The sequence below is a fragment of the Gossypium arboreum genome, chromosome 7 (assembly GCF_025698485.1).
Source record: "Gossypium arboreum isolate Shixiya-1 chromosome 7, ASM2569848v2, whole genome shotgun sequence".
Taxonomy (NCBI): Eukaryota; Viridiplantae; Streptophyta; class Magnoliopsida; order Malvales; family Malvaceae; genus Gossypium; species Gossypium arboreum.
Genome location: NC_069076.1, coordinates 3,900,842 through 3,916,338, shown reverse-complemented (window position 1 = coordinate 3,916,338; position 15,497 = coordinate 3,900,842). Strand labels below are relative to the sequence as shown.

Below are 15,497 nucleotides of genomic sequence, written 5' to 3'. Positions count from 1 at the left end.
AAGGTAAATGATAAATTACAAAAAGTACTTTATTTTTATGAGCGGGACTGAACTTCGATTTTTGGATTAAGTGATGAGGTGAGTGATGTTAGTAAAGAGACCTCTAGCAGATTCCTAAAGAAAAATCAGTAGTCGTCTGCTTGTATTACAGAGCACATACCCACATTTCCGTTATTCTCCACAATCCAATTGTCGCACCTGTCTCTAACACCAACTCCGATTGGGACTCTATCTTTATTATTCCTAGTAGCTTCGTACATATTGACTTTAACCCAACCACTATTCGCAGTCTGGTATTATTGTAAATACTGACAAATGTGTAATTGAGTGACAATAAAATATTGTTATTAGTATAAGATATCAAGTCACGTATTAGTGTGTGTATTGGTAGAACAGTGTGCTACGTTGATGTGTAGCTAGTTTAAAATTTGATGCAACATTCATGCTTGTTTAATGGAGAATTAATAATTAAGGTTAGATAGCAAGTATATTATGCTAAAACACGGGCCTTTTTCACTACCATTCAACAGGTACTGTCTTTTAGTTATAAAATCTTAATTCAAAACATCTTCTTGAATCAAAACAAGTTAGTATCGTGGATCTAAGTCTGAGTTCTGTTGTGCATGATTCAATAAATGGTAAGCACAAAGCATACTTTCAAGACTTAAGAATCATTCATGAAATTCATGATTCTTCTTATTATTGTTTAAACTCAGAAAAGAAAGGAAATAATTTAGAAAGCCATAGCATAAGAAAACACATTGAAAATTTTATCAGATGGAAACTCGGTGCTCTTACAAGATGAAATATATTGCCTCTTATAGGCAAAAGAGATACGAACAAACAAGCATAATTACATTACAAATTAGATAAGAACAGACAAACACAATTATAGTATAAACTAATAATACAATACATACTCATGACTTATAAAGGAAAAGTAATAAAGCAAAAGATTCTTTCTAGTTTTCTAGTGGCAAGATGCTTTAACTGTTAGCATTGGAATGAGGAAACTGTATACTGTTCATAGAGTTTTCACTGTTGCTGTTAATATCTTTACACATAACCTCATGTTTATCATCTTGAACTGAGCTGTTATGGAGTGTTATTCTTTCAATCTCAACTTGACTGCAGCACATATGATACTCTTGGAACCATCCGGTGAGATCTGGAATATCGTCTTTATATTCTTGAAGTGCTTGAAAAAGTTGTAGGGCCATTTGGCACAGTTTCCCATGGAGCATCAATATGTGGAGGAGGCCAAATTTCAAATGGGATAACTCTATTAAGCTGGCAAAGATATTACTGCAGGTTTTTGTATTCATTATCAAAGTGCATGGCTTCATCTGAATCCAAGTGGTTGGAAATGAACCTAGCTTTGTAGCTCGTCCACATTGCACGAAATATTGTGGTTTATAGAAAATGATTACAACTTCATGTCCAAGTGTTCTCATTTGTTCATTTGTAATCATGTTCAACCAATGGTCAAGAGGATGGAACCAGCTTAAGAATGTGAAAAAATTTTGATATTCAGGCTGGATATTTCCATAAACCACATTGCGCAGGAAATATTTGAAGTCTGAAACAGAGAATCGAATGGCTACATGGTAAAGATGAGTAAAATACCATAAAAACTATTTCAATTCTTCTGGAACTTCAGTGAAGTAAGTCCGCTGGATAGGATGAGTAAAAAGATAATCAAGGTGAACACTAAAGGGTTTGAGGACGAGTCTTCCAAAATTTCTGAAAACTTGGAGTTGATATTTAATCATCATGTCTCGAGTTTTTTGGTGAAAGGTTTTTTCTTCAACCAACCTCATAACTTCTGGAGGAAATTCTGGATATTCAAGCTCAATTTTCTCATACTATGGCTTTCTAAATTCTTTCCTTTCTTTTTTGGGTTTAAGCAAGGATAAGAAGAATCATGAATTTCAGGAATGATTCTTAAGTCTTGAAAGTATGCTTTGTGCTTGCCATTTATTGGATCCTGCACAACAGAACTCAGACTTTGATCCAAGATAGTAACTTGTTTTGATTTAAGAAGATGTTTTGAATTAAGGTTTTATAGCTAAAAGGTAGTGCTTGTTGAATGGCCGTGAAAAAGGCCCGTGTTTTGGCATAGCATACCTGCTATCTAACATTGATTCTTAATTCTCGTCTCGGGTCAATCTAAATTGCTTTCTATTTTCTAATTTTATTAGATAGAGTGTTTAATAAAAATTCACTAAAATGTATTTTATGAATTTTGAAAAAAAAAAAAATCTCATGTATTGTCTTGATAGCTAAGGTGTTTACTGTTTCAAGTATGACCTGAATTCGGATTGTGCTAGTTGCATAACTGTTAAGGCTTTGCCTTTTTCCGTCTCATTCTTTTATACAACTAAAATTTTTTTTGCTAGCATCAAGAGAATTTTTTGGATACTAATCAGCCGATACCTCATTAATGAGAGGAAATAATGATTTAATTACAAGCCTAGGAAAAGAAATGCTAACAGCTATACACCAACAGTTGGCCACCTAAACGGTACTTTCAAGAGAACTAATTAAAGCAAAATAAAATAAAACAGTAAAATAATCTCAGAACATAAAACGACAGAGAAACTAAAAAAATAGGCCTGAAATCCTTGACTCTGCTTTTGCATGAAGAACACCCATCGATACCAGTCGATGGAGAGACCAAGCTTCCCACAAAAATCAACCTTCAAAATCTCAGTCTCCGTTAAAATTAAGAGTTCTTCGGACCAACCCACTATCACCACGTTTGGACTCGACTTTGCCATTTCAACACCGTTAGCTTATTCTGCCTTTATCGTGGTCAATCAGTCCAACCATCGCGAGCGGAGCTTCCTCAATCCAGTATTGGGAGTTTTCGTGTTGTCTTCCTTCTAGCGCCATTCCATGAGCCATTTTGTTGGCCTCTCGAGGTACATACTCAAAACGTAACCTTCTGAACCTATTACCTCTCCCTTTGATTTCTTTAATCAGGCTACTAATGCTCGACTTATCATCCTCAGCAGAGTTTAGTTTGCGGATTATGGTCAACGCATCACCCTCTACAAGAATGTCCTGAAATCCCATTTCCTCCGCCATGGTAACTGCTTGCAAACACGCCATTGCCTCCGCCATCGTTGAATCTTGTTGTGCGGAAGCGTGTGAAAGAGTAAAATTATTGTACTGAAAAATCACATTAAGTTCAATTCCCAGGAAAGAGAGGTAGATCACGAAGATCACTTAAATACCAAGTCTTTCCTAGCCAGAATATCCCTCTATCGTAATTTAATAGCACAATAAATCACTACAATCACATTCACAAAATATGCAAAATAAATAATAAAGAACACCGAATTTTAACGAGGTTCAAACAAATTTTGCCTACGTCCCAAGCACTACCAAATATATTTCACTCCAAAAATTACAAGTGAAATTTACAAATAGAGAGAGAATAATGCCTTAAGTAGAGAATGACAATTATGGGATGAAGAAAGTAAGAAATGGTTAGGCCTATTTATAGTTGAGGTTCAAGGATCAACTTGCAATGTCCCTATACAATTAGGGACCAAAATTGCAATTATCCCATGCCAACTTTTAACCCAACTTGCCAACCAATATTACTTTCTACTTTCGGTGCCCACCCCATTTGACTTTTCAAAGAATGGTGGGTTCCAATAATCTCCACTGTGAAGATTTGATTAGGATAATCTTATCTTCACACAATTCTTTCTGCTTTTGACAACAATACTTGATAGTGCCTTCTTCAACTGTTAAACTTGCAGGATATTAATCAAGTTCAAACAATGTTTGAACTTGGTTGCTGTTACCACCTTGGTCATTATATCTGCGGGATTATCTGCAGTCTTGATCTTCTGAAGACAAATTTTCCCTTCTTCAATAATTTCCCGCACAAAATGGAATCGTGCGTCGATATGTTTTGTATGCGTGCATGATAGACTTGATTCTTTGCTAAATGAATAGCGGTTTGACTATCACAATACACGTTAATATGCTCTGAACCAACCCCAAGGTTTTAGCCATACCTTGTAACCAAATAGCCTCCTTTACTGACCTCTGTTACATGACCATGTACTAAACACGTGGTTGACAATGCAAGCTGTAGGTGTAGTGCAGACTTCCAACTTATTGGTCCTCCAGCAAGTGTAAACACATAACCGGTGGTTGATCTTCGCTTGTCCAAATCACCGGCATAGTCAGAATCAACGTACCCAATAACACCTTTACCAAGTGTATTATCCTGCTTGAACAGTAATCCAACATCCACGGTCTTCTGAATATACCGTAGAATCCATTTCATAGCTTGCCAATGTCCTTTTCCAGGATTATGCATATACCTGCTCACTATACTAACTGCCTGTGAAATGTCGGGTCTTGTACACACCATTGCATACATCAAGCTACCCACTGCATTAGAATATGGAACTTGCAACATGTATTCTCGTTCCGTATTCGTCGAAGGAGATAGTTGTGCAGAAAACTTGAAATGAGAAGCCAATGGGGTACTTACAGGTTTTGTCTGCTCGTTCATGCCAAACTGCTGTAGTACCTTTTTCAAATACTGCTTCTGAGACAAGCTAACTCTATTATGAGCTCTATCTCTCCATATTTCCATGCCGAGAATCTTTTTAGCTTCTCCTAGATCTTTCATCTCAAACTCGAGATTGAGTTGAGTCTTCAATCTTTCAATCTCAACTTTGCTCTTAGATGCTATTAGCATATCATCAACATATAAGAGCAAGTATATGAAAGTTTCTTCTTGTAGCTTCTGAAAATACACGCAATGATCAAATTTACTTCTTGTGTACCTTTGCCCTTTCATGAACTGATCAAATCGCTTGTACCTTTGCCTCGGAGATTGCTTCAATCCATAAAGCGACTTTGTCGGTTTGCAAACCCAATTTTCTTTTCCAAAGAACCTTGAATCCATCTGGTGAGTCATATATATTTCCTCTTCCAAATCACCGTAAAAACGCGGTCTTCACATCAAGTGAACTAGTTCAAGATCATATTAGCAACCAAGGCTAGCAAAATCCGAATAGACGAATGCTTCACAACTGGAGAAAACACTTCATTATAATCTATTCCTTCTTTCTGAGCGTAACCCTTTGCTACCAATCTAGCCTTGTATCGAATTTCAATTTTATCAGGAAATCCTTCCTTCTTTGCATATACCCATTTGCATCCAATTGCCTTCTTTCCATTGGGTAGTGTCACCAACTCCCAGGTCTTATTTTTATGAAGAGACTGCATTTCTTCATTCATTGCTTGCTTCCACTTTACACCATCAGGGTTACTTACTGCTTCTGTGTAAGTAGAAGGAACATCATCATCTGCAATTGGAAGTGCATAGGCCACTATATCATCAAAGCGAGCAGGCTTACGAATCTCTCTTCTTGGCCTTCTATATGCAATTGAATCTTGTTCTTTGTAGAGGTTCTTGGGTAGGAACCTCTTCATCATTTGTCCCTCCAATATTAGCGGATCATCGTTAACCTTTTCAAGCTCCACTGCCGCAAAGTACTCTTGGTTTTGTCATCCTTTTGTGAATCCTTGTACTTCAACATGGTTGATTCATCAAAAGTCACATCTCTCTGAAAACAATTTTCCTTGTATTAGGACACCGAGGCGGTATCCTTTTACTCCATCAGTTATACCCAAGAATAATGCTTTCTTTGCTCTTGGGTCTAACTTAGATTCTTTACATGATAATATGCGGTGGAACCAAATACATGTAAAGAATCATAATCGATAGTGATTTACCAGTCCACATCTCTATAGGAGTTTTTCCATTTATTGCGGTGATGGCAAGCGGTTAATTAGATGGCACGCATATGTAATCGCCTCATTAAAATTCTTTGTCCAATCCAACATTGGACAACATACATCGAACTTTCTCCGGATAGTTCGATTCATGCGTTCTGCCACCCCATTCTCATTGTGGTGTATCCCGAACAAGTGAAGTGTCGCACAATGCCCTCATCTTGGCATACTTGTAGAAATGGATCGTTTTGTACTCGGTACCATTATCGATCAAGTCGTTTGACCTTTCGACCGATCCGAGTCTCCACCATCTTCTTCCATTTCGAAATGCATCCAAAACTTCACTTTTTCTTTTCATTAGATACACCCATACTTTTCTTGAATAATCATCAACAAAAGTAACAAAATAGTTCATACCTCCTAAAGAAGCTTTGGTAGGTCCCCACATCCTTGTGAACGTAGTCCGAATTCCCTTCGTATTGTGAATTCTTTGGACCAAATTTTACCCTCTTCTGCTTGCCCAGAACACAATGTTCACAGAATTCCATTTTGCAAGAATTTGCACCTTTCAACAAGCCTTGCTTCGCCAATGTCTGCAAAGCTTTTTCACCAGCATGTCCCAATCGCATATGCCATAATCTGGTAGCCTCTGAATCTACATCTTTTGTAAAAACTGTTGATGTTGATCCAATAACTGTACTTCCATTTAAAAAGTACAAGTTATTTCTTCTTGCCTTTCATCACCGTCAATTGCCCAGTTACTACTTTTAGTAATCCATCTCTCAAAGTGATTGTGAGCCCTTTAGATTCTAGGGCCCCTAATGAGATGAGATTTTTCTTCAGGCTAGGTATGTAGCGAACATCTGTCAAGACTTGGATTGAGCCGTCGTGATTCTTCAATTGGACTGTACCTACTCCCATTGTCTTACAAGCACTATCATTGCCCATAAGAACAATTCCACCTGCTAGCTCTTTAAGACTAGAAAACCAGTCCTTATTAGGACACATATGGTAAGTACATCCTGAATCCAAAATCCACTCATCCGTTTGACATGCCATTGCCATGCCAACCAAGCTAAAGTCGACTCCTCATCATGCTCGCTACACATGCATTAGAAATAGCCTTGCCCTTTTGTAGCTTAGGACAATTCTTTTTCCAATGCCCTTTTCACGGAAAAGGCACATTCATCTTTAGCGGGTCTCCTTTGGACTTTCCCTTCTACCAGATTTCTTTCTTGTGTGAACGACCTCTTCTTGTTAAGACTTCGCAGTTGTATCTCTGTGATCTCTTTTATCTTTCTTTCGAGTCTCGAGATCTATACAACGACTACTGATCGCATCAAATATGATCGTGTCCTTCCCATGAAGCAATGTGGTCGTAAGATGATCATATTTATCGAAAGGAATTCAACAACAATAATGCCTTGTCTTCATCTTCAAATTTCTCATCCAAATTTAGCAAGTCTGCTAAAATTTTATTGAATGAGTTCACATGGTCATTCATCGACATACCGGTGCATACGTGAATCGATAAAGTTTCTTTTCATATAAAGCCTATTTTCAAGACTTTTCGTTAGAAACTTTTCTTTCAGTGTATCCCATAACTTCTTTCTGTGATGTCTCCCTCATGATGAGTACTTACGCTCTTTGGCCAAATATAGGCGGATTGTACCACACCTTTGTCTATTGATCTTGGCCCACTCCTTGTCATCCATCTTGTCGGGTTTTTCTTCAAGGGCTATATCTAGCTCTTGCGACATAAGACATCCAGATCTCACATTGCCACATACCAAAATTATTGGTACCGTCAAATTTCTCTACTTCAAATTTTGCATTTGTCACGGTGAGTCCTTGCGATGACGATGCTACGCCATTTTCTCCTCAATCCCAACTCATGATACGTGAGCAGATCTGAGTATCGTGAATAGTATCATATACGTGAATAGTGCCGTATACGTGAATAGTATCGTATACGTGAATAGTACTGTAAACGGTCGTATTCCCCAAGTACGAATCTGGCTCTGGTACCAATTGTTGCGCGGAAGCGTGTGAAAGAGTAAAATTATTGTACTGAAAAATCACATTAAGTTCAATTCCCAGGAAAGAGAGGTAGATCACGAAGATCACTTAAATACCAAGTCTTTCCTAGCCAGAATATCCCTTTTATCGTAATTTAATAGCACAATAAATCACTACAATCACATTCACAAAATATGCAAAATAAATAATAAAGAACACCAGAATTTTAACGAGGTTCAGCAAATTTTGCCTACGTCCTCGGGCACTACCAAATATATTTCACTCCAAAATTACAAGTGAAATTTACAAATAGAGAGAGAATAATGCCTTAAGTAGAGAATGGCAATTATGGGATGAAGAAAGTAAGAAATGGTTAGGCCTATTTATAGTTGAGGTTCAAGGATCAACTTGCAATGTCCCTATACAATTAGGGACCAAAATTGCAATTATCCCATGCCAACTTTTAACCCAACTTGCCAACCAATATTACTTTCTACTTTCGGTGCCCACCCCATTTGACTTTTCAAAGAATGGTGGGTTCCAATAAATCTGGAATGTTCTCCCAAGGAAAGGTACAAGCAGCCATTACAAGACCTTCTCTATTTCGTGCTAATACTCCGGAAATTGATTTTCCCGTGCCCTGGTTGAAAGATGCATCAAAATTAATTTTAATAATGTCACTCGTTGGAGGTTTCCAAAAAAATCCACCACATCATTTGCATTTCTTGATATTTGTGCCATAACATTAATTTCTGCATGATAGGCACCGATAAACGCTAATAACTTGTTCTCTGATTCCTTCATGATAAAGCTTGTTACGGTTATACCATATAGCCCAGTAACTGATCGATCTAATCGTATTACTTTCTGCATTCTGGCTTTCAACTGCTCTTGCTAACCACTGTTTTCAATTGGGTTCTCTATTGCATGTTGTGTCTGGCATTCCTAACCTTCGCAAAACCTGCTGTGTGAAAGAGCATCAAGAGAATTTTGAAACTATGTTTAAATGTCCTATTTCATTCAATTCGACTGAGTGAATATGGTAAAGGTTGAAATGAGAAAGTTATGGTTGCGACTTGTTTGTGCGTTGAATATACTCTATGAGACTCGATCTTGTCTATTCATATAGGAAAATTTTCGCACATAAATTCGTAGTGTGGGATTGAAAATCCAACAGAAGTGTCCATTGCTATCATGCTGAACAAGGTTAAAGCTCCTAGCTATTATTAGCACAATAATTCCCCAGACCAAGAAATGATACCAAACATAGTGCCCAACCCATCCATATTGGAGTTAACCATATCTAAAATATGAATCTTATCAACCCGAAAGCTGGAAAGAAAAGAACTTGATGGAAACAACTTTCTCCACGCCAACGAACCAACCGGACAGTCTCTTAGAACATGCAATGTACTTTCCCAACAACTACCACTTATTTGACACCATCCATCCTCTTACAGTCCATCAACATTTGTCAACAACTTCTCCCATAGAAACTGGCCAACATGCTAGGTAGAATTATCAAATTTTACAAAAGCAACAGGGACCAGACACTGAAATTTCAAATTTTTGAGTGATGTGAGGGAGCAGACCAAGTTGTAAGTTAGTTAATTTCCACTTATTCTATACTTTTAAGAAAAAGAAAATAAAAAAAAGATTCTTCCTCGTGACTTTCGTATTGAGAGTTTCAAAGGTTTTAATTTTGTTGGGCATAAGTTGATGTTGTGTAAGAGGAGACTGTGAGAAGAAGACAAAAACAAATGTATGGTTATGCCGGTGGGAAGGACACGAGAGTGATCATTCAATATTCCCTGTCTCATCATCCCAACACATGGATCCCTCTCTTCATCCATCCTTTACTCTTCTTATTATGTCACCCTTTATTTTATTTTTAATTTCATTGAAATATAGCAATGGATGGTATATCTTTACTGTTGTTTTTATTTGGCATGGGTTCTGACAGGATTTTTTAATGCTGGACTTAGAAATTATGATCACTTATCATGCAGACACTGCTAGAAATTCTAAACGTTTCACGTAATTTACAGTAACAATTTATGAACCCTGTTTGAAATTTGAAAAAAAAATTTGATATCTAAATTCCAAATATTCTTACAACATTAAATTCACAGGAGGTATCATTAGAGGGAAGTTTTGCTTGGTTCACTGCTCTCACAAACCTTTGTTCAACGATATCAACACTTTAAGACATCTGTTACAGAGTACCGAATGATCTAACGAAATATATGACTCTTTAGAGCGGACGAAGAAAAAGAGCCAAGGTCATATTAGACAACCATACGAAGAAGACATGGCGTGGCATGAGAAAGTTAAGGGGATGTTGTTTAACACTTCTCAAAGGGGTAGTGGGAATAAATGTTTATGCTTGGTTTTAATCTTAGGGTTTTGGGGTTCTAATTTTAAAAAGAGTTAAAAAGGGTTCATCTAGTTTATTGGAAGAGCCTAGGTCCATAACCCATGCCCTTAAACGATCTTAGTAGGTAGAACACTATCAAGGCCAAATGATATACTATTTCATTGGTGGATCTTAGGCGCTTTTGATAAACTCTATGAACTCCTTTTAAGCTTTCCTCGGAGTTGAGAGATAAAACCCTCATACTAAAATAGAACATAGACACTTTGGGTACAATACTTCCATTATTCAAGGTCCAAATCGACGCTAAAAAAATGATACTTCAAAGACTTCTCCCAATTAGAAAGTCGATTCGCTCTCAACAGGTCCAAGAAGATCCTTATTAACGGTTAAGATTGAAAACCATAGTGTAAAGCAAGGAAATACATGGGCTTTTTTTACATACATAATACAAAAAAATAAATATTTAAATGGTATGCTGGCAATAGTACCAAGGGTTGGAGGGAAAGAGATGGGCGGCACCTTTTTTTTTTTTTGACATGACCATTGATACATCATTACAAAAAGATGTGTTTTTTTAAAATATATATATATTTTTTAAGGGTGGAGGAAGAGAGATGGGCAACACCTATATTAAAAAAATATTTATTAAAAATAGAGGGAGAGAGATAGGTGTCACTAGTATTTTCTGGTGTAGAAATATTGTTTAATTGGTGGAGGGTCTGAGAGAGATGGCATTGGTGAGAGAAAGGCGGCATTGGTGGCAGTGGATGGTGAGACTTAATGTTTTTGAAGGAAGAGTAGAAGGGGAAAAAATTGGTTGTAGAGGAAGAGAAAACAACGAAGAATTTAAGGTTAGTATATATGATTTTTTTTTAGCATATATATTTTTGAAATAAAATATCTAAAAATTTAATTATTGTTACAAATTTATTATTTAGATAGATAATTAATTTTTCGTATGCGTTTATTTCGATGGAGTAACTCCCCTCACCTTTGGTACTGTTGCCAACATACCATTTTAGTAAATAATGATATCGACATACATTTAAGTATTAAAATTTTTTTTTTATATTATGTACATAAGGAAACCAAATATATGGAAAGGGAGGAGAGAGAGTTTTACTTGACATTACTCTAAAACTCGAATACATTAAGATATAGTCTATTAACACTTAAATCGAAAATAATCTTAAAAATAACTCACATATAACATTTGTGTATGATAAAATCGAAAATTTTAAAAATTCAACCATTACCCACACCCTCAAAACCTCAGCTATATTTATTTCCTTTAATGTTACCAGAGATGTTTAAGTTAGAAAAGATTGGGTGGGTCTGAAGGATTTGGGGTGATTTGGATGAAGCAAACCAAGTTTGAAGGAGTAAATGGGCTTTGTTCAGCCACTATTAAAACCCTTCTAGTTCCAATTCTTATGTTATAGTATCGTTATTTTTACATTAATTATAGATAAACACACCAACCATTCAAAAGGACATTTAGTGTGCTGCGAAATTGACAAGTGGAGGAAGCTCTACTAGTCATTAAACAAAGACAAAGTCAAAAAGTTAATGTCTTGTAATAGAAGATGTAAGCTAATATTATTGTGTTGACTCAAAGCAGTTAAAAGAGTATGATGATCATGTCTTGTACTTTATTAAATCAGTTGACATTTCTTTCTTTTAACATCGAAGGCCAGAAGCTGAATTTAGCTCAATTTCTAGGTTACATCTCTTGCTTATATATATATATATATATATATATCATGTTCAAACCAACTCAAATGTTTATTATTTGAGATAAACACATACTCCCAAGGAAAACATAAGGAAATTTCCTTTGTGATGAAGTGTTGATTATCCCTCGTTTTTGACTATTATTTATATAATTTGTTTTCATGTCCTTAGCAATTTAGTCAACTAGATACAATTTCCATAGAGATTGATGACTAAACCACGCAAATTATCTTCTCAATGGATTATAATATGCTATATATCTTTGTAGTTTTCGTAAATTTAAAGTTTAGTCCCTATATTTTTACTATTCATTTTATTAAATTTAGGTTTATTACTGTGTTGTCCTTTTAGTTACATGGTTTTAAGAATGGGTTTAGATGCCTGGTGTGGTGCGTTTAGCTTATTTTTTGTCTCATGCTATAGTATCCAATCTCAACGCTACCACTGTTTTTACACAAACCGCAGTTCAACTCACCCTATGTGAGTTATTTTTATTATTATATATATTTCAAAATTTCATATCAACTAGTTATGCCTCCAATCTTCTACTCCTTGTACTTTTGAAATTTAATCCTTCTACTACTCTTAATTATAGGAATTTAATCCTCTACTTATTTAATAATAATGATATCTAACTTCTATTTAATTAATTTCATTTAAATTTATAAATCAGACCTTTGAACATGTTTAGTTTAACAAAAATTATAAAAATTTTATCATTTGGACTTTAATTTTCACATCGAACAAGTAGAAGGGCTAAATTTTAAAATGTCTAAAAATATAGACTTGGAAACAAAATTAAACCAAAAGAAAAAAAAAAGTGTTCAATGGTTCATGGTTGACCAATAATTTCTAGTGGAAAATGCCGTAGGAAAAACTGCTAAAGGTCATAAGAAAACTTCCAACCAATTCCATGGTAGTTGCCAAATTATTTTCTAGATTGACTATCAATATTTCAGGTCTTCTTTATTAGGTTGATTTGTTTTAGCATAATTACTTATTTCATCCTTCAATTTTATAAAAAAATATTTTAATCCTTTATTTAATTTTTTTGCCTCTTTTAATTTTTAAACTTACATTTTTTTGTCGAATCACCCAAAATGAATGGAGAAGTTAAGGTTTTGATAACTTTGTTGGCGTGATATATACATGGAATGTCATGTGGATGATATATCAACATTTAATTAATTACGTAAATTTTAAAATTAAAAAATATAAGAACTATTTTTAAAATTAAGAATCATTAAAATTATTAAAAATGATAAAGAAAAATTTAATAATTTTATTTTAAAAAATAATTAAAAAGCAAATTTAAAGACTAAAAAAGACCAAAAATTAAATGGAATGGTAAAATAAGTTTTTTGAAAATTTAGAGGGCTAAAAACGTCATTATGCCATTGGTTTTATATATATATATATATATATATATTTAAGACCGCAATAAGCACTTCAATTCAAGCTCCTTTAATGGCACCACCATCCCCAAAGGAATTCATAGAAGCAGCTCTTGTTGCCACCACCACCCCTTATGCTTTATCCTACACAGACTCTAAACAGAAATGGGTTATATTAAGACACCTCCTTTCGTTGCTTCAAGAATTCCCTGGTTTCAAGCCCTCAACTGGTAGATTCATGCACAACGATGGCACCGAAGTTAACCTTCTACGAGCTACCGGCTGCGTCCATGTCGCCAATAGTACAACACCCACCATTCCTCTCGTCATTTGGCTCCATGAAAACTACCCTCAAAAGGCACCTTTGGTCTTTGTTTCACTCCGCCCCATGACCCCAATTCATCGCCATCATCCTTTTGTGGATAACACCACCGGTGCCACTTCCCCACCTTATATCCTTACCTGGAAATACCCACCGTGCAACCTCTCTGAACTTTTGCGAAACCTCGTCCAACTTTTTACCATCGATCATCCTTTCTCGTACACGCCGACGACTCCGGCGTGTCTCACTCACCCTTGGCTCGTTTCTACAAAGGAAGCTCTGGATAGACTCGTGGGTATGCTTCACTACGACATGGTTGCTTTGCGGGCAAGCACGTCTGATGAAATAGAGAAGCTGTCGTTATTGCAAGAAGAACTTAAGAGGCGTGATCGTTTCATCACCAGCATGGTTGCCGAGTTGGGTGAGGAAAGGATGAGGCTGGAAGAGAGAGTCAAGAATTGGGCGGAAGAAACTGATAGGGTGGAGAATTGGTTGAGAGTTAATGATGGAAGGTCCTTAAATGCAAGGGATGTTGAAATTGAGGATGCATTTGAAATGGACGAAACGACAAGAGCCAGATTAGAATCCTCGGCTGCGGATTTGGCTATTGAAGAAGTAATGTATAAATTGGACAAGGCACTTGAACATGAAGCAGTAAGTTTCGATTCATATATTAAACAAGTGAGGAGCTTAGCCAGACAACAGTTCTTTCATAGATGTAATGAAATGGCCTCAACCTCATCCCCCACCTCTGTATAAACCAAGGGACTATATTCATGGAATTTGCAGACTTTTTAAGTTCCAAGCAATAATGTGTTTGTTTCGTTTTATTATAGGTTACTTGTATTAACAGATGCTAACACTAATTTTGTAATTTTGTAATCAGAAAACTCGATACTATATATTTATATTAATTAAAAGAGAAATGAATGTATGAAACTGTTAATTTTGTAATTAGAGAATTCGATAGTAGATATCTATTAATTAAAAGAGAAAGAATTGTATGAAACTATGATTCCACGTCATTTATATGTCTTTCCAATAATCAGATTTTTCTTCCTAATTTTTAGTTTTACTGAAAATACTAAAAATCAGGAGAAAAAATTTGATTTGTCATTTTCCTGTTGGAAAGAGACGTGGAATTACAGTTTCATACGATCCATTCTCTTAATTAAAATATGTTAAAATTGTTGATATTATAAAGAAATTTTAAAATTCTTATCTAAAATTAGGACAATTTTTTTCAAAATAAATTATTCGGGAAGTTTTAATATTTAAATATATTTTTATTAAATATTTGATTATTCAGATTTATTGTTTTTCAGATAATATAAATATATATAAAAATATTTTTAAATTAATGATGCAATCTAATGAATAGATAAAATATGTAATAAAAATTATTTCTTCTAAAAATGTGATAATATTTTTAAAATTTTTATTTTAAATTAAAATTTAAATTAAATAATAATATAGATAATATAAAAATAAATAATGTAACGACTCGATTTTCAGTGGTGTCAAAAAATGCGATTTCGGATCCCGTTTTCGTAAATCAAGTTTGTAATTATTAAATTAAAATATTTACGGAGTTATTATATAGTGAATTAAATTTTGGATAGTTAATTGATTCGAAGTTATGATTAATTAGGGCCCAGAGATTAAATTGTAAAGTCTAATCGTTATACATTTTTTAATTAGAGAATGGCTTGAGGATCTATATAGCAATTAGAACCTATTATAATGAGATTTAGTAGACAGTGTGTGGTTGGATGATTAATTAAACAAATAATTATAATTAACTTAATTAAGGTTAATTCTAAAATAAACCGAGTATAAAAGATAAAATGAATAGAATGTTGTCATCTTTCTCATTTAG

General features: G+C 34.9%; 1 protein-coding gene across 1 annotated transcript; it reads left to right on the top strand.

Annotated features, from left to right (window-relative positions):
• Positions 1-13,341: 13,341 nt before the first annotated feature.
• LOC108487734 (protein ELC) lies at positions 13,342-14,557 on the top strand. Its single transcript, XM_017792103.2, has one exon. The coding sequence runs from the start codon at positions 13,370-13,372 to the stop codon at positions 14,375-14,377; it is 1,008 nt and encodes a 335-aa protein (XP_017647592.1). The 5' UTR covers positions 13,342-13,369; the 3' UTR covers positions 14,378-14,557.
• The last annotated feature ends 940 nt before the right edge of the window (positions 14,558-15,497 follow it).